Genomic DNA, 23,162 nt, shown 5'->3' with positions numbered 1-23,162 from the left:
CTGTCGCCTGACGTCTTAATGGCATGCGTGGTGTCCGTTCGTGGGTGAAATTAAGAAAGACGCGCAGACATTTAAAACTGTTACCGTTAGATCTCGCGAGACTGCAGCAGGCGTTGGTTCATTCCACGACACAGACAATTCCATTTCATCCTGCCATTTCTCGATAAAAAACACTGTAAAGGTAAAACATGACCAGTTAATTGAAATTGTAATCTACAATAGAATGAAGACAGCTGTGCATAACTGCACAAGAAAAAAATATATAAATTAAATTGTCAATTCCTCATTTGATTGCAGTGCATCATACCAAAGTATAAAATATTCTGATTAGTAATGATAAACATACTGGATTTATTGTCATCATCATTATCATCTCTATTATTATTATTATAACTATCATTTCCCTAACTAACAGTAGTTTTCCACTTACTATGTCTTACCATGCCAGCTCAAAGAGGTACAGTAAAAAACGAGTGTGCTCAATTTAGATTAAAAAAAATTACACACATAAAAAATATGGTATAATTTGATATTATTTACACTCTGGCAATAAATCTCTACTGAAAGGGTGATTTGACATTAATAAAGCACTAATGTAATATAGAAGTTATGAAGAGACGTTGCAAAATTAGGATTTTGATTTGAATGAAAATAAATGCTATATTTTAGAACAATGGATTTATTAAGTTTTGTGTGTGATGTGTGTGTATGTACCCATGCACATGTGTGCACCACGCAGTTGCTTTAATAATTCATGAATCTGGGGCGCAACTTCAAAATGTTTTGTAAGGCTACAGTTTCAACGTTAAGCCAAATAACATCCATGCAGTTTGTTTTTTCTTTTCCGCTTGAGGAAAGATTTCATTGAATTTCACCACACCTCTGAAAATAAACCATGACTCAGACAAACCTAAAACACTGTAAGATTTATCCTGCTTTGCCAACACACATACCAGATAATGCGGTAGATTGGTGGGGAAAATTTTCTTCCTAACCTCCTGCAAATGGAAAGAACTTAGCCCCTGCCTAAGATTCAGAGCAGACATCTTTTTGAGTTTCCTGCTCAAGGACACTTTAACGGGAAAGAACTGCCTGCCAGAGGTGTCTGACCCTAACATGGCACTCTCTCAGCAGTGAAGCAGCCCATAAAACATACATCAGATTTCCCAGCTTTCCCAGGGCCTAACATCTCTGACACACCAATAATAAAGTACCAATACTTCCTGGCAGACTCATTAGCAGACGACTGAAATATCTCCTTCTTGTGACCCATGGCAATCTGGCTTCCCTTAATTAGGCCCTTTTTGAGTAAATAAAATTACAAAGTTCCTACAAAAAAAGAAGAAAAAAAAAAGATATTCATGCAGATTGTTAAAGCAACCTCCAGTAGTGCTGGCATAGATAGATTCCATTGTTCTTGGTAAAAATTCCAGGAAAGCCTAAACTTTATTTAATATCCCCATGCAAAACATCGGGATCAAATGCATATTAGAACCGTTTCTTGAATATGTGCACTTCTAGTGTCCAGAGCTGATAGTACTCTGCCATATCTCAGCATTTAATTCTGTTTAAAAAACATGTGGACTGTGAAACCAATGGATGTAATTTAAAAGCACTTGGGCTCCCATTAGTTTCAGTGGAATGCTCAATAAAGTGCTTGAAAAATAGTGAAATGTATGCTGTTTTTTGTTTCTGTCTCTGCCTGCTTCAGTATTCAATATGACTCAATACTCTTTTTTTTTTTTTTTGTTATGTCCTCAGCGCCCCTTAGAGAAGCCAGACGGCCTGGATGTGTCCGACCAGAGTAAAGAGCACCCGCAACATCTGTGTGAGAAATGTAAAGTCCTGGGCTACTACTGCCGCCGTGTGCAATAATCAAACAGTCAGAGAGCAAGCGTGTCTGACCGTTCATCCTTCATCAAGGCTTTAACTGACGTCCCCCCTTAGGGTAATCACGTCCGGGTTCCTCTAACCCCTGCCCTGCATTAAACATAGCAGCCTATCCTCCTCACATCTTCCCCTGTACCTTTAAAAAAAAGAAAAAAAAACCCTCAATACTAGATAGTAGCTATACTTCTTTTTTTCCAAGTCAGTATTAATAATTGCATTCAGGACTGAGAGGAACTCACGCCTTTAGGATCGATCTCTTTTCACTAAAAGCAAAAACTTGCCAAAATCGGTGGTCACCAGAAACCCCACGACAGCTTGTCACAGCTGTGATGATTAGCATTAGTCCTTTATGTCACTGATAGATAGATTACCTCATTTTGGGGTTTGTTGGCTTCACGTTTACAGCGATAAGCCTTCCATTTCCCTGTCGAGTGAAGTATGTGGTAATGTGACGAACGTTGCATCCGGACCTCTCATGATGGTATATTGTATATGTGGCCTTTGATGTCTTGCCATATTAGGGTCAACAGCACATCTTATTAACTGTGAATTAACTGAGGGATAATGTGCCATACATCCCGAGCTTACATTTGGCCTATTTATTTTCTTGTTGTCTAGTGTGCAATTTGAATTTTAACTGGGACATAAAGAAATATGTTTGTATTTTTGTGTACCACATTATTTGTGTGGCTGCTTCCACATGTTTAGAAACTACTGTAGGTTCAGTCACATATTGCATCTCTTCTATGTCTAATTTCAAGTGCTTTGCTAACCAATGTGGCCTCATTAACCCATAAAGTATTTTTGCTGCCACAAAAATGTTACCAATAATTGAGAGTATTATAGTACCTTTTTTTGCCAAGGTTGCAAAAAAAGAAAAACAAGGATCTGTAGGAAAAAACAGCAGGAGCTTCAGAAACAAAATCTTGCCATCCTCAGTTTCTGTATTCCAAAAGGTGACGTTGTGCAACTTAAAAACAATAACTGCTTTTCATAATTTTGTGAGCATTTAAAAACACATCTTACAGACTGAATTGTCGATGTGTAAAAACCCAACACACTTGATTTCTGAAGCTGATATTGTTACCAATAAATAGCATGAAGAAAAAAGCGCAAAACAATCTGTATCAGTAGATTGGCTCATGCTATAGCTGTATTAACACATTATCATATTGACGCTAATGTCAAAAGATGACACTTTGAATGATGAAAATAAATTTAAAATTAAGTAGACATTGAAATCCAAAGTTGGACATAGTAACCAAAATAATGTCAGTTCCAAAAGATGTTGAATTGTCACGTTTGGAAGATAATGGATTCTAGTTACTAAAGACCACAACCAAATACAATATCAATATTTAGAATATCCTGATTAGTCTACACTCTTATATCGACGTCACAATTTGAACTCCACCATATGGTGTAAAAACAATGTTAAAGTCCAGGAAATATTGATCTGCAAAGGTTTCATATCAGCTAAAATATACATCCTATACATCCAGACCAACAGGTATTTGTCATAGGCCAATGTTGGTTGATTTATCGGCTGGGCTCTACTTTGGACCACAAAGAAGAGAAATATGAAAGAAGATGCTGAACAGTAACGCTTGTAGCTTTAGCGGTGACAGTAAAGCTATACATAAAAAAATCTTACAAGCACCTTTGAAAATGAGTTGTACAGCTGAGATCAGAGTGTCCAGATGGAGGTGAAGGCAGAACTTCAGCAGTTTTTTTTTTCCAGGTTGGTTAGGAGATATGAAATGTTTCAAAATGCAGGGGCTCGATGATGTGGTTAACCAGGTGTCTAAAGGATATAAGGAAAGTAACAATGAATTAAGTTTACACTTTAGTTCATTTTATAGGGGCCTAATATTAAAATGTCTTTATCATGTTTACATATATCAAAGTGCCAAACTGAAGCACTACAGAAGAAATGAATGCAGTTTTTTTAAGACCAGCCTTTCATGAAACATTGTTTGAGGAGTTGTGAAATATTTTTATACTTACTGTACTTGTAGCCTTACAGAATCTGGTTGACTATATTTCATATAGTATAATGTAAAATATTTTATGTGCCTTAAGGTATTTTAATGACTCTGAAGTACATGACTAATAGAAGGCCATTTAAAGTGAGAGAAAGACAAGGGGGATCATAACAGTGTATGTGCAAGTGGTAACTGTGACTGAGCAAGTTCAATGCAGGTTCAAGATGTGATGGAGGGCAAAAAAAAAGGTGTTCTTTTAATGGCAGTAAACGCTGGCATGGGCATTTGCTTCAACAACTCGTGTTGGAGTCCTGCGCTGAATCAGCTCTTCCAGCTGGCCAAAACAATCTTACCAGGGCCAGTTATACAAAATCAACAAAGATTTCTTACACAACAAAATGGAACCTCACTCTTTCCTTTTATTTAACCAGTAATAGCTGTATTTTAGCCACGGGTTTTTGTCAAAATATAAAATGTCACTTGCCTATGAGGGTGTCTGGTAATGGTACCTTACAATGTCATGAATCTGACATTTACACCCTTTCTTTAAAGTTAGGGACATAATACAAAATAGGCAAACTTTTAGGAGATGTAAAAGAATCATTCTGTCGCTGAAGAAGGGGATGTTATCTCCCTGATGAGTGGAGTCCCGAAAATGCAGTTTAATAGTCTCCTTTGTCTGAAGCCTTTGCTCGGTATATTCCTTAATGATTCAGTATGCACGCACTGTGATGCAGCCTTTTTACACACACACACACACACATATATATATGCATGTGTGTGTAGATGAAAAAGAACAAACCTTCCCAAGGTCATAGCTTAAATAACGCAAATGACATCACTATGATGTCATCAGGGTTACTTTTGCAGACTTGAAGAATCTCCAGCAAAGCCACAGAAAACATGACTATTCCACAGGAGGAGTTGCACCCACTGTGTTCAGTACTTCATGCATAACAATGGCAAAATGCCCCTTTACAAGAAAGATTTGGTGGTTGTGCATATCTTTCCACTCATTAAGATTGTGAATCTTACATTACCCCATTGCTCTTGGGAACAATCATTTTCCCTTTACGTAACATTGTCTTTGTTTTGCACCATGTGATGACATTAACCTGACAAGTCTATGTTCACATTGTGCAGCACAGCTGTAGTGAGAGGAATAGATGCCAGTGATGCCTTTTCGAGTCATTCACAAGCAACAATGTGATTGTGATTAACAGACTTCTGGCAGACTAGACACGATAAATAGGTAGTGATAAATCTGTTGCCCGGAGACATGTTTAGAGGACATGGTGAATGGCAAATCAAGACCCAATGGAAGCATTTAATGCATAAAAACAGAGACTGAAATCTCTGCTTTAGACATGTTGTCTTGAATTACATACTTGACTTTTCTAGTACCTTTTCATTTCAAATTTATTTTCTATAAATAAGATGTGTATTTTGGAAATTTAATGGATGTTGAAAATTTTTAAAGCAATCTGCAAAAACTCAAGTTACTTCCCTGATAAAGGTATTTACTAATGACTGATTTATGTATATATTTTGATGGCCATCATTTTCAAGGTTTGTAGCTCTTCTGACATATTATGCAATATGGAAGTGTTTTTGTGTGAAGAAGGGCCTATTGCTGAGAAATAAAACAAAGCTGGGAGTTTTTTTTCTTTTAATGTTTTACAGTAATCTGTGGGTTATCCCGCCAAAATATTTATGTTTTTTTTTCTTGTTTTTACAACACGTTTTGTATAGAATATGCAGAAAAGTTACACTAAGAAAATATTGATGTTTATATAGAATATATAAAAAAGCTGGTACATAATTAATACATTTCTCAACTATAAGCCATTGTATTTTTGTTTTGTTTTCTGGGTTGAATAACCCATAGTGTTATTCACTTGCTATATGTAACTAATTACAAGAAGGCTTTTACATCCATCCAGTTGTGTTCATTTTGTAAACCGTAGCTACGGTATGATGAAGATATATTGTTAACGCGGAATTCTTTATTATTTAGTGATGGATACTCACCACTGTATAAGCACGTTAAACTGTGAGATATAGCTTACCAAAAGCAGCCATGACAGGAAACTTATTATAAATGGTTATTAGTTTAGGGAGTGTATACTTTGTTCCAGAAAGTGTGTGACAAAGAACTGTTTCTAAGTTTGCATGTGCATGTGTTTGATTTTGAATGAAACATTATTTTGTGCAATTATTTAAATATTTTAGATTGCCACAGTATATTTAGTTTTAACTTCTCACTGTCATTAGTCCTGCAGTTTTTCATTTACCGCTAGTGTAGCCTCTATGAATAATTCATATTTACCGAATGTACTGCGTTAACACTTATGTGGTCAATTTGGAAAGTTATGTGTATTCTTTATTGTCTCTATCATTTAAGATGTCTGTAATGCAATATTGCAATGATGTAATATTTGAAATGGACAGAAATGGACAGGTGTGAGGTTGGAAGAAATTATTTGGGGGGGAACAAGAGTTTCCAGTGTCAACCACAGGTCTGTTTTTCATGTCCATAAAACGGCATTCCAAAATGTGCCTTATTTGTTAGTCAGAAAAACATTTTAGTGCTTTAGTGCTGTCTGATTTGATGAATAAAAGTCATAATGAATTGAGTCTGTTTTGTGGTTTCATTTGTTCAGGTCTTCTGCTGAAGTCAGAGTTGTTGATTCTGGAATTTGACACCAGCCAAAAGCAACACATTGTTTTCTGTCTGGATCATATTCACAACGGTGTTTATGTTCAGCACTGCATCTTTAAGAGCAGGCATGAGGTCTTTCACAAGATACAGCAGTTTTTAATAGATTATTCAGGGTAGTTGTGTAACAGAAAGGGCAAAGACTTGACTTAGAACTTTTTTCTCAACCGTCAACAGAAACATCAAAACAGGACTTTATTTCAGCACATTCATTTTAAATGTGGACAGGAAAATTGAAAAAGTGACACAAGCCAAGTGGGAAAAGTAGACCAACTTGCACCAGCTGTAAAGATGTCATTGTTTTGAATATGTATTCAATTCTGGCCATAACAACACCAAATTTCGAGACAAGTCTCCATGCACAGTATTGGACATGCATTCCAAAATCCAAACCAGAGGGTGGGGACCCAAATTATATCAAGTTTGTTACAACATCTGAAGCTCAAACAAAGTGAGAGCTGAGAAGTCTCTATAGCAACAATGTAATCTGAGAATTCAAACAAACGTTGGAAGGTCAGTGTGCATATGGTTTCATTTAGAGCCAAGAGCTGCTTTTTTTCCCCTGTCGCTTCACTATTTACTTTCATAAAGTATTAGCTCGATAAGCAGCACCACCCAGTCTCTGGCCTTCAGACAAGGCCTGAGCTTCTTTTCTTTCTCCTCAAAATGCTCAGAAGGAAGAGCAGACCAGATACATTCATTTTAACTATAGACATACAACTCAAACCCAGAGCAAATTATAATGTTTGTGGCTTGAAGTCAGATTTTCTGGAGCAAGGATTTGAATATGATGGATGGTACTGATCTGTTGATTTAAGACTTCTCATGGGCCACACAGAGCCCTCCATGTGTTCCCTATGTACCCCCCCCCCCCCCACACACACACACACACACACAATCTATCAGTTCTAAAGGCCACAGGTTTATCATTCATATGATATTTCAGTTCAGCTGTAGGTGGATGTCATATGAAGTCACATCCTGGTTAGATGAACAGGAAATCATGCTGGAGAACCGGAGTCTAAAAAAAGCTTCTGGATCATTTCCAGGAAGCGTTAAAACCAGCAGGGTTGGTGGCACAGGAGAACAAATGTCCTGTGCAGGGAACAGGACTAGTAAAACCTGAAAATGCTGACTTATTTGGCAATAAATGGAGAAGAGTAGCAACATGTCCCTGATTCATGGTCCTAATTTGAAGTATTACCGAGAGCCCATTTTAATATGTCCTAAACAATAAATCTTTTATCAATATTAACACAAGTATGAATTTTGAAGTTAGTCAAAAAACAGAATCCTCATGAGCTGTTTCTTGAAAAAGTAATAAATACAAGAAGAAAATAGATGTTCCAATAGCAAAGTATTTACTCATCAGCATTGTACCTGACAGGTGGTGAGTAACAACAAAAACATTCACAGAGAATCATTATGTTTTTATCATATAATCTTGTCTTAATGCAGACAAGATACTTAGCTTACAAAATCTTGCATCCTGGAGAATGTCTCGTGCAACATTATCTTGTGTACATTACCATTTTTTTCTCCAAAGATAATAATAACTTAAAAGTGATTGGGCACACATGATAAAAATTCAGAGAAACAAGATCAAATAAATCAGCTCTATACGTTAGGAAAAAGTCCACCGATAAACTTTGGTGTTATTTAATTTCACCACAATTTGTGATTACAATCTTTTTGATCACTCCACCATCATGTAAACCAAAGGATTCCATCTTGTTGACCACATGCAATCCCTCCTTTACCTGACCGAACACTACGTGCTTGCCGTCAAGCCTGTAAGAGACAAAAAATATGATTAGTGTCTGGGTGATTGTTTATCAGTTCTGAAAAGGCATATTAAATTAAGATAATTTACCACTGAGTTTGTTTTGTGCAAATGAAAAACTGTGAGCCATTGGTGTTTGGGCCTGAATTCGCCATTGAAAGAATCCCTGCAGTGAATGAAAAGCCAGCATATAAATCGATTAAATGTGACAGTCAACAAGGTCTTGGGTGTCTTTTTTTCAGTGATCTAAAGAATAGAGTTAAGTCATGAGTGTCCGAAGAAGCGCTGTGACACAAGTCAACAGCAGTATTGAATGTTGGCTGTTTTTCTTTTCCTTAAACTGATGCACATGTAACACATTCAAACAAAGTACCAAGTGATTAGCAAGTGTATTCTGTTGATGAAAAAAAAAACTTTTGACAAGTGCATGACGATTTACTTGAAAGTAGGTCATTGACTTGCAGCTCGCAAAATCCATACGGCCATTCGTTATAGTGATGCACGAAATCAGACCGCGCCACCGAGTGGGCATGAAGAGATATAGCACATCAGAATCAGCCTAAATGGCCAAGTATGTTCGCACATTGAAGGAATTGGCCCCGGTTAACAGTTACACATTGAACTGTGTGAGGGTAAAAATACTCTACGCAATATTTGCTGTGCTTCTTTTGATAGGATTATGCAATTTTTTTTCCCGCATGGAATGTTCAAACTAACATTCCGTAACTCAGTAAGATTTGAAAAAAGGTAAAAGGATATAAAAAGGTTTAAATACATACCCGGTCCCGTGTGTTTTAATTTGAAGTTTTCATCTTTGAATGTTTTTCCATAGATGGATTTCCCTCCAGTGCCATTGTGTTTGGTAAAATCTCCACCCTGCATCATAAGACACGCAGCATCACCGGGCATCGGCGGAAGACACTTGGCACTACGGGTAACGTTTGCTCGCTATACCTGACACATGAACTCCGGTACAATCCGGTGAAACACAGATCCCTTGTATCCAAAGCCGTGCTCCCCCGTACAAAGGGCTCTAAAGTTCTCTGAAAAAGATATTTACTGTTGCAGTCATCAATGCCCTTAACTACTACAGAATTCAGGGGGGACATGTTAGCGAAAGTGTAAATGTATTGATGGACGTACCCGCGGTCCTTGGCACTTTATCCGCATTCAACTGTAAAGGAAATCACAATGAAATTAATGAATAATATCACTCTGACCCCTGGCATCTGCAGATCTGACAGAGCCAGGAGGCAGTTGGCAACTCAGGCGACACCAAGGACCTCTGCGGAGGCTTGAGCTAACGCCGCTAGCTACCTCGATTATTATTCTGCCGAGAGGCTCACCATCGGCTTCGATATCCAGAAAAACGACCGGGTTCTCGGTGGAACCCGAAGAAAACAACCTCGAAGTAGCAATACCCAGGGGGCAGAACCTCAAACGGGTTTTTATTAGAGACAAATCCATTCAGCTGACGGAGTGAGCGGGACCTGCAGGCCATGGGTGGTATGTTTACATGTGACGTCACAGGCGGAGATCTACAGAGACACCGACCGGCACATACGGGAAGTGCATGATCTTCAAGAAATTATCAAACAGAAAATAAGCATTTACTATTTCATCTGTGACTCTATTACACACTGTAGACTCTTAATCCACCCGTTTAAAAAAAATCAACGTTAACAATCTACTTTCAAAATTAATAGCTACAACGATTGAAACACATCTGTGTAATTCTAAAAAAAAAGAGAAAATTGTAAATTGAATATCAGTATTACTTTTGGATCTGAAATTGTTTTCAATTCAATGACATTGGCCAAAAAACGATTGATCAATAGAATAATTTGCAATGAAATCTGTGGGACTCCAAACTGAGAAGCCCAAATAAAATCTGTCATCCAAGTCTATGTACAATAATCGTACTAATTTGGGATAATTAATAATCTGACTGCTCTGTTACCCAAGGGCCTGTGTGGATTTGTGATTAATACATAAAAAAAAAACACTCATTCATAAAGTAACACAAACACATACATAAAGTAATTCAATCTATTTTTTTTCCTACACATTTTAACTTGTCAGATGAGAACAGATTATGAAATGACCAGCTTTCCAGCTTTCTAAGCTATAATTCTTAATTATTTTTTCTTTTTTAATAGTGTAGGCAAAAGAAGTGCATGACTTTGAAACTAAACAACATAAAAGCAATAGAAAATATTTCCACTTGTGCTTTGAAGCTGGGACGTCATGTTTTTCCAACTTGTGTATGCCTATTAGTGCTCTATATTCCATGTGAACTTTAGTAAGTGTGATGTCCACCACAATTTAGTCTGTTTAGTGCTGCACTGATTCTGGAAAATGATTGTGATCATATTCTGGTTGTATTTGCTTAATTGCAATGATTGCACTTTATATGTCAAAAGGGACTGAAGACATTAAATGTGTTTCATCTGAATACATATTTATTAGATAAATATTGGGATGTCACGTCATCTAACTACATACAGATTTGCAAGACTAAAAATCACAATGTTTTTCTGACCAGTTTAGAAAATGAAATGATTGCACATAAAATGTACAAAACCAAAGAGACAACTGCCACTTTTTGTGCCAATCACTTCAGATTGTACCTTTATATCATATTTTGCCAAATTGCATAAAAATGATAAATTTGACATTTTTTTTTACAAATAGTAATTTTGGAAACAACCCTCATGAGCCACTCTTGCTCAGTGTCTCCAAGTCCTAATCATAGCTCAAAAGGTTGTATAATTTTTTTAGCACCTTTTATAAAGTACACAGGTAGAGAAATACACAGAAGTTTAATATTACACAAAGGAAAATGCATTTTGTCTTGGAAACCCCAAGTGGAGGGGTACATAGAGTATGTTACATAAATGCACAGGCATGTATAGAGAGGTCTGCAGATGCAAACACAGACTCGTTTTTCCAATTCAATGTGTTGACAGGAGGTTGCAAGCTTTACAAATTCTAAATACACTATGCACACTTCCCCTGGAGAAAATGAATACATTTCTCTTAATGTGTCTCTATTTGTCATTTACATTATATACATATATCCCTTAAATCCCCGCCCTCACCCTTTTGCCTCCCCAACAACCCTTGTAATGCAAATGAGGGGGCTCCCCATGATTTCATTTCACAATGTAAATTGCATTCCTGATCAAATTATCAGTTCAATTCACATCTGCAGTCAGACAACCAGTACATTTTTTACTGCCCCAATTTCTAGACGCTGTTGTTGTGAACATCAGTTACATGTTGAACTGGAAGATAAAACATCCCAATGCGGTTGTGCATTGTCTTTTAACAATTACATAAAAGAACTTAAACAACATCTGATCCTTCAACTGTGTTAAATTCAGGTGATTTGATTATCTTAAGTGGCCAGTAAAGCATCATTATTTGGTTCTTCGAGGGGATACAAATCTCAAATGGGGGGAACTTTAGCTTATAACACAAAGCATATTTTAAATTCTTTGACTGTACTGCATGAAAAAAATGTCATAAAAAATATTGGACAAAAATAACTTAAAACAATATACAATGTGATGAAAATACACAAATCATGTTCACACATTTTTTAAAGGTGTGGTTATCAAAAGTTCATATCAGGCCTTCAAATAATCCAAAGAATATTTTGCACATTTTCGAAAATGTTTTTTGGAGAAATTTGGACCTCAAAGCTATGAAAGAAAAAAAAAGATTTTTTAAACATGACATCTGTTCCTGTAAAATTGCCTGTATATAAAATGAAAAAAAAAATCCTAAAAGTAAATAAAATATTCTTCTTAACTGATATTTTTTCACAGGGCATGGAATAAACACCAATACACATGTATTTCGATACAGTGAGAGTGCATTTAGATAATTTAAGTATAATATTGGACTGGGGATTGCATGTATTTGTGAGTGTGTGTGAGTGTGTTGTCGTTGACAGACATACAGTACCATGTAGTTACCAGTAATAGATAGGTACAGCACTGTACAGTCACAAAATATTCACAAAGGGTATATACAACAGTTCTGGAAACACTGTTGGATCATGCAAGATATTTTCCAAAAAGGACAGACAGTAACAAAATGACAAATAAAGATAAATCAATACAATAACAGATGCATCTATGAAATACAGTGATTTTGAAACTAGGGGAGTGGGGGGTGGATCTAATATCCTGATCCCTTACAAAAAACATTACTTTGGTGATAATGGGTGATTGATTTTCTTTTATATGTAGGAAAAATTTAACAACACACATAGAAAGGACAACAAAAAAAAGTGATGAACTAGAAAAATATAATAAATATGAAGACAAGAGAAAACTATTTGATCAAGCACGTTAAGGCTGGACGAAGACAACAGGACCCATTGGCACAAATGGCACAAATGCACTTCTGAACAAAATGATTCTGAATTTGATGTGAAATAGTAAAACATAATAAATACATGGACAACTGTGGACAAGATGGCGGAAAATGAAATCAGACCAGGATGGATTGCTTTTGCTGTCTTTGCTCCTCTAAAACTTTCTCTCTCTGCGGCCTTTTTACAAATGCTAGCAGGCAAAAGAAGAAAATATGTAAACATACACACATGCACATGTACACACAATGACACACACACACACACACACACACACACACACACACACACGCACAACACACACACACACACACACACACACACACACACACACACACACACACACACACACCATTGCACAATGTGTGCTCATTTCCTCTGTTGACACTCAAGGACATTTTATCTGGTCCTTTCTGTGCTCTGATTCTGATGAGGCTGTGTTGAATTCCAGTTAGTTAACTGTCACATGCACTTTGGGAAGTGGTGGCTGAGGTCCCGGAGGTGGGTAGGGGTGGGGTTAAAGGGCATGGGTTAAAGGGCATGGCATGTGCCAATGTTTTGGAAGAACATTTTCAAATAGGATAAAAACACTTAAAAGGACAACGTTTCCCTCAGATTCTTGTCATATTTTTTTTTCAGAAGAGCAAAAATCATGATAATAAAAAAAGCTACAACACTTTTCCCAGAACCCATCGAGGTTCTTATCTCCTCCGTATTGTCGACACATGATTATAGCTGCACAGTTTTCAGTGGAAAAGTCACAATTATCATATATATAGATATATATCTATATCTCTCTCTATATATATAGATATAGATATATATATAGATATATATAGATATGTACTTTCACGCCAAGCATCCTGGCTGAAAATGGTGTTGTCGGCGGTGGAACTGGTGCATGGAATCTTTACACAAGGAAAAATTGTGTGTGTGTGTGTGTGTGTTTGTTTTTGGGGGAGGGGGTGGGGGGGCTCCCTCTCTTGTGGAGCTCCCAAATACCTCTTTTCCACAATGCTTCTGCGCCACACATTATATGCTGAAAGTCTGTCAATGTGTGTCTGTGCATGTGTGTGCAAAGGAAGCTGCTTGAAGGTTGGTGAAGTGTCTGTGGACGGACAGTCAAACACATCACAACTCCCTTGGGGAATAAGGAGGGTTTGAGGGAGAGGTAAAGGTCTAATTGTTCTCAAAGAGTGAAAGAAGGTCATCGTTGCTGTTAGCTGGAAGGTCAGGGGGATCCAGGTAGGATAGTAACTCGTCTGGATTGGCTAGCTCTGGAAGCAGCTGTGGATAAAAGGTAGAAGAGAAAAATGAGTGACCAGATAAGGTAACCTGAAAAAATATTTGTTTGTCTGACAACAGAAGAACCTCAATCATGCCTGTGTCTGTTGAAGCCAATCTGCGTATTTACCAAGTGCACAAACAAAGCAAAGACATGAGAGCAGCAGCAGCAGGGGATATTTAAGTGTTACAGGCTGCTTATGGCGCCATAGCAGATCCACTTACATCCAGGGAAGGTTCAGGCATGTCCTGGGGTCCCTGACCCATTGGACCGTCTGAGGAGGTGTTAAAGTTCAGATCGCTGTGGGGGTGAGTGTTCTGCCCAGGCTGCTGTGGCTGTGGCTGTGGCTGCGACTGGCGAGGCGGCTGCGATGACTGGCCAGTGTGATGCAAGGGCTGCCCTGAGTGGCCACTGTGATGCAAGGACGGCCCTGTCTGGCTGCCAGAGTGGGGAGAGGCATGCAAGCTCTGCTGCATGGAGTTATGGGACTGATCAGGATGTGACATCTGCAGGTGCAAGAGGAGGACAGAGAGCAACAGATGAAGAGTGAAGGATATAGTGAGTGACACAGAGAATGAAGTAGAAGGTGTTACAGAGGGAGATGGTTGGGAAGAAGGCAAGGAAAAGTGAAATGAGTCCCAGCGTGAATAATGTGGAACAGGCTTTCTCAATGCAAGCTGTGATCAGCAGATATGTTCTGCAGCATTATGCAGCCACATGAGCATGTGAGCATGACTGAGCACACATGCTGCGTAGAGGATCAGACTACAGTTTGTTAAATAACAAATCTGAGTCTCATCTTTCTGATTCTTTGCAGAGGTTTTCTTCAACTTATCTCAAATATGTTCAATGAGGCAAGATGATCGGGAGACACGAAAAGCTTAAACAATTATCTTGTATTTAAGACAGACATGAAATAATTCCACTGGTTTAATGCAAGTGTAGGAAAATGGAAGAAAACACAATCAAAATTTATAGGTGGACACTACTTACTGTGTCATTCATGCCATGGTTTAGGGGCTTGTCCTGTGAGAGAACAGCACTAGGCCCATCCGGGGGGTGAGAGAGCTGGGGACCATGGATGAAGTCATTTATGGGGGGACCTCCTCCTCCACTTCCACCTCCACTGATTCCTCCTCCAGCAGGGTTCCCGTGGGCAAAGTCAAAGTTTCCTTGGCTGTGGTAAGACCCTTAAAGACCAAAAACAGATATATATTTTTTCAAATGGTAGTCTGGCCTTAGTGAGCAGTTTATAGCGGTGCTATAAACCATTTATTGGGTAAATTAACTTTTATTAGTAGAAATGAATTTAGTAAGATGAAATGCTAGACCGAGCTTCTACCAGGTTATTTATCTTATTATCTCCTCAGTGGGACCTTGGCAGTTTTTCATTACCTGTTCCTGGGTAATCTCCCCCGTTGCCACTTGTATGTTGACCTGGATGAGGTGGGTAGGGGCTGGGACCTGGTCCAGAGCCGGAACCAGGTCCTGGGACAGGTCCGGGCCCTAGCTGGGCAATCATCTCCATTACATTGGGCATGGTCATCTGACTGGGGCTCATGGTCTTGAAGCGTTTTGCAAGTGGTCCATCAGGGTCCTCTTTGATTTGTAGCTCAGACTTAATGGGAACAGGTCGCCAGCTACATGTTGGGTCTATAGTAACCTCTTCAAACTCTGAGCTATTGAATGAGAAAGGGTAATGTGTTGATTTACTGTATATTATATAATCACTGTACTTACTATATGTGTCTATATATATATATATTATTCTATTTTATTATTACTTCACACTTCTCTTTAAATATCGATGCTTACTTTTGGATGGCATTAAGAATTCCCCACATGTACTGGTCCACTTCCAGACCTTCTAATAATGCTGTTTTACTAAAAGAAAGGGGAAAAAAAAACAGATTAAATCCTTTATACTCATTTCTTCTAATAAAATATTGTACATCAAACTAATTTTTGACTTACTTGCATACAGGACATCTCCATGTCCCTCTCTCACAGTTTAGCTGCAAGTAGGACTCCAGGTCAAAGCACTGAGGAGAAGAAAATCATAAATAGTCGTGACAATCTCTTTCTTGAGAAAAAAAAAAAATCTTTGTTTTTCTGCCACCTTGTTACTGAACAAACCTGGACATGTTTGCAATCATGCCCTCGTGCAGGTAGCTGGATGCGTCTGAAGGTAATGGGACATTTTAGAGACACTTTGATGGCCGTCTGCTCCACTCCATCTTCCCCATTAAGAGTGGTGCTGCCTGCTGAGGCTGCTACGCTGCTGAAGTTTCTCTTAACTGAAAACAGTTTCAGAAGGGAGGCACTTTGTGATAACTGTGCCTCTCAGTACACACTGAGACAAACATTGTATGGACAGGTGTTCGAGTAATTAAGATGTACTTAACATCACTAAGAAACAAAATGAGCCATACTTTTGGTGATGCAGTGTTCTGCAGGAAGGAGTCTTTTCTTTAGGAGTCCCTGGAGGACAGAACGCACAGATGGCCGGTGGACAAGCTGCAGCACAAACAGGTGGGACTGCAGAGAAACACAAAAGTTGAAATCTATCGTCGGAACGTCAAGTTCATTCATCAAATTAAACCGTCTGTGAGTAGATCACACCCACAGATGTTCACTTCAAATGCAATCATGACAATTCATGAAGACTTTGTATCTCTACTTTGTCGTTGATAGTGCACACTTACGCAGCAGCAGGCGGTGACGGTAATCTGAATGGTGTTTCGCCCAGGCTGGCATACATGCTTCAAGTGCAAAGGTTTGTGGGAGGTTTTGTTGTCCCCCCTCTCAATGGTGAGGGGCGTGGCATTGACGCTGACCTGGACGGATGCAGGCCAGTTGGTGTTCATCTGCCTGTCTTCATGGTGGTAGCACTTAAATTGCAGCTCAAGGTCTGACCTGAAGTGGTGAGCCACCACAAGAGCTAGATTACTTCCAAAGCATTTGAGGCATTTTCTCTGTTGTTCCAATAAAAAGTTATTTTACATGACATACTTAGGATATGAATATGAATTGCTAGGGTATCAGTTCAGGAGTTTCAGCCATTTAGTTGAGATTGGAATTTCCACTGTGCAAATATTATGGTGTTGTTGGCCTTTTGCCCAGATTTACCTCCACATAAGGGTCTGGTGGACGGACGGTCGAAGGTGGAAGACGTGGTTGCTGACAGCCAGGTTATGCTCTAAGCGGAAAGGCTCTAGCACAACTCCATCCCTAACTGGAAATGTCAGTCGGAGCTCCTCATTTGGGTTGGCTGAAATTGAAAAAAATTTGATTGTTAAATTTTGTACAGATGTTCAAAAAAAAAAAAAAAAAAAAAAACAGAAAAAAATGTATCTTAGGTCTTCTGCAGTGCTCACATGGTAGGGATGGAAGTGCTGTCATATTTGGTTTCATGTCAGGTGGAAATGGGGGCTTCACATCCTGATTTGGTGACAGATACGGAGGAATACTACTTCCAGGGGTCATAGGGGGTGTGGGATTTCCAGGGACAGGAGAGTGGGGGTAGTTACTAGGCCTAGAGGGCTGTAATAGACAGGACAGGGCAAAATAGAAAACTTACATTAGTCTTACAAGTATGCATGGAACCAACTGTACAGGAATACATTGACAACGTTAAATAAACAAGAAAAATGTCTCTGGATATGAAGTGAAATATACCCCATTTCCTTGACCATAAGAGTAGCCGCCACCAGAAAAGTTGGTGCTTTGACCATTGAAGGGCTCCTGCTATAAAAGGAAAACGAAAATGAATACATTGTCATCTTAAATAAAAAGCCCGATACCAATGTAGCACATATTGCATATATGTCAAGCCCAATGTACAGTAGTTCATAAAGATGAGCTGGAGGCAAACCTTATAGTACTGTCCAATGGGCATACCAGGTGGGTACTGCCCCTGCCCCTGCTGCCCTGTCATTCTCTGTCCTGAGTAGTTTGGAGAAGGCAGTGGCCTTGAGGCATTTGTGGTTGGGTATTGTCCCTGCTGTGGCGGGAACTGACTGTTCGGTCCATACTGACCCCCATAACTTGCCTGGAAGGAGAAAATGTTGTGATAAATGTCAGTTTTTGTCAAGTAAGTAAAGTAAATATTAAGGTACTAAATGACCCATATAACTTTCTGAAGTATTTAAGTATGAACTAACCTCCCCAGGATATGGCCTCTTCATCCCTTGCATGGGCATTCCTTGTCTGGGTCCGCCAGGATAGCCTTGCTGAGGCATTCTTTGACCGTGTGCTCCAAAAGGTCCCATGCCTGGGGTTCGAGCCTGGCTCATACCCATGGGAGGGCCACTCATGTTTGGGTTGTTCATACTTGAGCCTATGTTGGCTGGATTCATACCTCCAGGGGGACCTCGCGGGCCAGTCTGGTTCATGAATTGGTTGTTGTAGGCCTGAGCGGGCCCCATTTGGAATGATGAACACATCTGGAGAGATAAACGGAGGGCCTCAGAGTTGAGTATTTATTTTTACCGTCTTCTGCAGTTAGTTGGTCACAAACCAAGCTTTCAACATCAAGAGGTATGTACTGTACCTGTCCATACTGGTTGATATCTTTATTCTGGGTTTCCTGCAGGGCTGCAACAGTGGCCGTTGCCGTAGCTGTTGCTGTGGCAGCGGCAGCAGCCACAGCAGCAGCTGCAGCGGCAGCAGCTGGCTGTGTAAAATCACCAGGAGGACGTGTGTGGGAGGTCATCCCCATACCACCTGGAGGGGGGTTTGGGCCTCCGGAGTAACTAAAAGGAAATGAAGAATAAATGTTTAATTATCATAGTGGATGTTGCTTTCTTTTAAAAGGAATATTCTATCCAATTCCTTACCTTCCACTGTATCCCCCAGGACCTCCAGGGTAGCCCGGCCTGCTGTACATCCCCTGCTGCATGTACTGCTGGTTGGAGCCTCCTTTGGTGGGAAATTGTTGCTGCTGAGCACTGAACTGTGGTGAATTAAGCCCAGCTGCACTGGGAGTCATACCCGATGCCATAGGGTTACCTCCAGGATTCATGGGGTTATTGCTGTTGGCCATTGGGTTACCCAGCACCTGAAATACAAATAAAGGGTAAACAAATGACCAACATCGTTCCTGAAGTGAGGAAAAAAAATCATCCTACGCAAGAGGTGATGTAGATACTGACTGCTGCCTGTGTCTGCAAAGACATACCTGACTCTGTGAGGTATTGGTAACGCCCCATACTGTTGTAACCACAGACAGTGACCCTGGAGGCTGGTTAGTGTTTTGTTGCCAGGGGACAGAGTCATAAGGAAAGGATCCATCACTGCAGAAAAGATCAAAACACAAACATGTGCCTTATTTAAGTTTCTATTGCCTGAGGAAGCAGCCAACAAAGATCCAACAGAACTGGATATCCTTCCAAAATTGTGAATAATGTGTGAATTATTTGTGCCAAAACGTTAGGCAACTTCGAATGTTAACATGTCATTTCAAAACAATTTTTGAGCCAGTTTACGCATTGTTGGCTGTACATGGGGAACTCAAAAGTGCTGATAGGCAGCTGAGAGCCCACACATACCATTAAAAAATTGATTTGATGAGATGTTGAAAAATCTTTGGATGAAGCATTTGGAATGTTGAACATTCACAGCAACATTTGAAATCTGTTATATATAATAAAAAAGTCTTATACTCAGGGGAAGAGGCATGTGGCCAGTGGAGTGAGAAGAAACTGTTGTTTTTGGAAGGCAGTTTGTTTTCAGTCAGGGGCCAGCTCTTGGAATGAATGATATGTTCAATATTTCCTCATATAAGCATAACATTATCCCATGATCTTCAGCAGATGTAAAACCAAGTCTTACTGAACTCCTAAATCTACATCTACTTTGACAAGAAAGTGGATGAGCATGTAATGTTTTCAAGACCCATGAATCTACAATTTTCTATTCTTTGCCCCTAAATCACCATTGTCCTTCACCCACTATTCCAAAGAATGGCAATTCTTCATATCTTCGCATGTGTTTTACATAAGCACTCATTTCAATGACATGAGTTCTAAGTATAATCTTCAAACCATGACCCAAAATCAGAGAATTGGAAACTTGAAAAGTCTCCAAGATTAAAAATTGGACTTGGTAACTGGTAAATATTTGATAGACTGTAAAATAATGGCAGAGTACTAATAGCAATCATATGATTAATCTAAAAAGTACAAAAAGTACTAAAACTACACAAAATGGCTGAAAATTTGCCAGGGAAATCAGAATACCCATCCAGAAATAAAAAGCAGATGTCAGCATCTGTTTAATTTGGATCAGGATCTGTTGTTTCTGAAGCTGCAAGTCTGGTGCTTTGCAATTTTATATTGAGATCCATTATTATGTTTTTTAATATATCAGCTGATGGTTCTGCACAAGGGCACAACTGACTGACAGCAAAAATTGGACTGCGTGTAAAACAGCTTTAACTTGTGGTACCAGCTTTTCATGTCGTGCATATGAAGTGCACTCTCCCATACATATGGTCAGTGGTAGAAAAGCTCTACTAACAAGCATTCAAACTCGTTTCAAAGTTTGTGAATGGGCTCACTAGATCACCAGTCCGTTAATTAAGTTGATAAGATAAATCCTAGAACCTCTTGACTGACCTGTGTGTGAGGCCAGGCTTCATGCTGTTCATGCTCTGTTGCATGGGGACTTTCCCCTGCGATTCGTTCTGCCTGTTCTTTTGGTGACGTAGCAGAAGGAGACGACCCAGCTCCTCGCACCACGACGACAGCAGGGCTATAAGAGAATCACACAGATACAGACGAATGTTTTACTCAGCATGCATACACACATGTTTGCTTTTATGGCTGCAATATGTACTAGGCGTATGGGAACAAATAGGAAATGAATTGTTTTCCACTTGTTTCACCTTGTTTCCATTCATTGCGCCTGAAGATATTACTGAAGCCTCCAGGGGGCAGCCTTATCCAGTAAAGCTATTGATTATTTGCCTTTGTTGATTTCCCAACAGCTGTATCAAATTGCATGGAGAAGCAGCGTAAAATAAAAAAAACTTCAAGCTATCCTAGGCACAAAGTTTGCCTGCCGCAGAAAGGCAAAGACTGAAATGGATCTGAAGAAGCTGAATGATTGGTCTGGTAGATATTATCTCTGTGGGAAGGAAGAAACAGCGATATCTTTCCTCCTTCACTCATCACCATTACTCTGTCACTGCACTTCCCATGTCAGTTCATATCTGTAAGGACTCATCAGTCTCTGCAGCATACTGATCCTCTTAATGAAGACATTTTTTTATTGTGCCAATAATGCAGCTTCATTATATTTTTGTGGGTGTCAATCATCATCTCATTATTTTCAGTGCCTGAAGTTATCAATTTCGGAGGCTATTTAAAACCCTTTGCGCCATTGCTATGATATTGTTGCTGAGAGGATTGCAAGTATAGGGAATTCTGATGACTGCAAGATATGTTTTATGTGTTTTTCAAGCACGTCGTTACACTTAAGCAGTGCATACATATGAATGTATGTCAAAATAATAAAAAAAACAGTTTCAACAGATGAATGAAAATGATACAAACCAAACAAAAACAAATTAAACAAAGGCAGAGAGAAAGAAAGAAGAGACAAACAGCAGAGGGTTCTCTCTGAGAGGGTAGAGAAAGTCAAACCTCCGAGTTTAGGGGGAATTATTCCACCCTACCATTACAGAGGGCTTATCTCCCCACTAAATCACCACCTCCACACTGAGGGACGGTCTCTTCAACTGGCAACCCACCATTTAGACTTAAAGATCAACTCCAAACACAAGTGATGCCATCACTCTGATGAAGAGGGGGGGGGGAGAGAGAGAGAGAGAGAGAGAGAGAGAGAGAGAGAGAGAGAGAGAGAGAGAGAGAGAGAGAGAGAGAGAGAGAGGGGAGAACAATTGTCTAGTTGTCATTATTTCAATGTGGCCACCAGCTGCCAAATATAACAGAGAAGTAAGGCCAGGAGTGAGGGACTCCTTTGGGCAACATACATATTTAGCTCAGTTAGAAGAGTCTTGTTTTGACCTTACAGTGCCCTGTGTTGAAACACTGCCGACACGTCACATACCTGCAACTACATAAATCATGGTGATCTTGTGTCACTCAATTTCTGAAGGCAATGCTCATCCTGTACACACATGCATGCACACACAACACACACACTCATCGTCACATTGTTGTTACACTTGATTGACACCTCTTTGACATTTTTTCAATTCTGTTTATCCACCTGTCTAAACTATTGATATGATGGTTGGTTGAAGTCATTGACCCGGCCAACACAAATATGAGAAAAAAAACTCCAAAAGAAAAGTCTGTATTTTGCTTCTTTATATTAATTTTTCCTTATTGTCACCCCTTACATTTACTTCAATCATTTGCAGATTGAATCCCATGGTCCTCTGATTGTACCACTCGAGGGTCCATTGTGAATATCTCTGTATCAGCAGTTTCATAAGAGAAATTGAAAAGATTATGATGTTAAACCAGATTCCAAGGAGGTTGACATAATAAGATATTCATGATGCTTGACATCTAGTTGAATCTATGAACCAAATCCTGGGAATAGCAATTCAGAGATTGATTCACAATACCATTAAATATTAACTTTCATGCATTGTGAGCAAAATTTGCAACAGGCAAGATCAAAGAAATAGTTCAATTTGAGGGAAATGGGACTAGGGTTTCTCACACACCGAGGTCTAAACTTTTGGATATTAACCTGACGTCTTCTCATTTTAGTCAGAATGCCAGCTTCTGTCTAGATCTGGGCAGGGATTGCATATCCTGGGGATAATATAACATCACAGCTGACAATCATTCCTATTCGATTTATGATTATGATTTTTGTCTATTCCGTTACATTTAACATACACAGACACACATAGGAAGCAAATGTGTACATACTGAATAAATGCAGTGCATATGTATGCTTTGCTGTAGCTCTTATTACATTCAGCAGAAGTATGGGGAATTAGTTTATATTGACAGCTATACAATAACATTATGATTTGAAAGTCTGAAGAACAATTGGTCCTGAGGTACAAACTTTGATTTGATTAAAAACACATTTGTTATGTTTTAGCGGTGGGATTTACATACAAAGCTTTC

General features: G+C 39.1%; 3 protein-coding genes across 8 annotated transcripts in view; 1 reads left to right on the top strand and 2 right to left on the bottom strand.

Moving 5' to 3' along the window:
* The window catches only part of zcchc24 (zinc finger, CCHC domain containing 24), a 35,379-nt gene extending 28,868 nt beyond the window's left edge, over positions 1 to 6,511 (top strand). The window contains exon 4 of the mRNA XM_086170928.1: positions 1,762 to 6,511. Within this exon, the coding sequence (XP_086027054.1) occupies positions 1,762 to 1,875 (114 nt within the window). The 3' untranslated portion in view covers positions 1,876 to 6,511. The remainder of the gene's footprint in view (positions 1 to 1,761) is intronic.
* ppifa (peptidylprolyl isomerase Fa) lies at positions 4,844 to 10,725 on the bottom strand. Its single transcript, XM_086170940.1, has 6 exons — positions 9,695 to 10,725; positions 9,521 to 9,551; positions 9,332 to 9,420; positions 9,157 to 9,253; positions 8,468 to 8,543; positions 4,844 to 8,385 (listed from the first exon to the last, which is right to left on the bottom strand). The coding sequence occupies exons 1-6, from the start codon at positions 9,842 to 9,844 to the stop codon at positions 8,250 to 8,252; spliced, it is 579 nt and encodes a 192-aa protein (XP_086027066.1). The 5' UTR covers positions 9,845 to 10,725; the 3' UTR covers positions 4,844 to 8,249.
* Positions 10,726 to 10,817: 92 nt separating this feature from the next.
* The window catches only part of zmiz1a (zinc finger, MIZ-type containing 1a), a 108,444-nt gene continuing 96,099 nt past the window's right edge, over positions 10,818 to 23,162 (bottom strand). For 3 of the 6 annotated variants that reach the window (XM_086170887.1, XM_086170870.1, XM_086170915.1), the window contains 18 exons: positions 20,664 to 20,799; positions 19,226 to 19,340; positions 18,885 to 19,105; positions 18,599 to 18,800; positions 18,210 to 18,491; positions 17,921 to 18,097; positions 17,725 to 17,793; positions 17,424 to 17,589; positions 17,176 to 17,317; positions 16,752 to 16,962; positions 16,479 to 16,584; positions 16,183 to 16,343; positions 16,021 to 16,088; positions 15,862 to 15,930; positions 15,442 to 15,725; positions 15,040 to 15,236; positions 14,271 to 14,552; positions 10,818 to 14,048 (listed from right to left, as the gene is read on the bottom strand). In XM_086170887.1, coding sequence (XP_086027013.1) covers positions 13,941 to 14,048; positions 14,271 to 14,552; positions 15,040 to 15,236; positions 15,442 to 15,725; positions 15,862 to 15,930; positions 16,021 to 16,088; positions 16,183 to 16,343; positions 16,479 to 16,584; positions 16,752 to 16,962; positions 17,176 to 17,317; positions 17,424 to 17,589; positions 17,725 to 17,793; positions 17,921 to 18,097; positions 18,210 to 18,491; positions 18,599 to 18,800; positions 18,885 to 19,105; positions 19,226 to 19,340; positions 20,664 to 20,799 — 2,996 coding nt within the window. In that variant the 3' untranslated portion in view covers positions 10,818 to 13,940. The remainder of the gene's footprint in view (positions 14,049 to 14,270; positions 14,553 to 15,039; positions 15,237 to 15,441; positions 15,726 to 15,861; positions 15,931 to 16,020; positions 16,089 to 16,182; positions 16,344 to 16,478; positions 16,585 to 16,751; positions 16,963 to 17,175; positions 17,318 to 17,423; positions 17,590 to 17,724; positions 17,794 to 17,920; positions 18,098 to 18,209; positions 18,492 to 18,598; positions 18,801 to 18,884; positions 19,106 to 19,225; positions 19,341 to 20,663; positions 20,800 to 23,162) is intronic. The other 3 variants (XM_086170897.1, XM_086170878.1, XM_086170906.1) reach the window with 2 other exon arrangements.

Source organism: Fistularia commersonii, chromosome 2, assembly GCF_037954325.1.
Source record: "Fistularia commersonii isolate RoL2024-O1a breed Wild chromosome 2, RoL_Fcom_v1.0, whole genome shotgun sequence".
Taxonomy (NCBI): Eukaryota; Metazoa; Chordata; class Actinopteri; order Syngnathiformes; family Fistulariidae; genus Fistularia; species Fistularia commersonii.
This window is presented reverse-complemented; position numbering and strand designations above follow the sequence as displayed.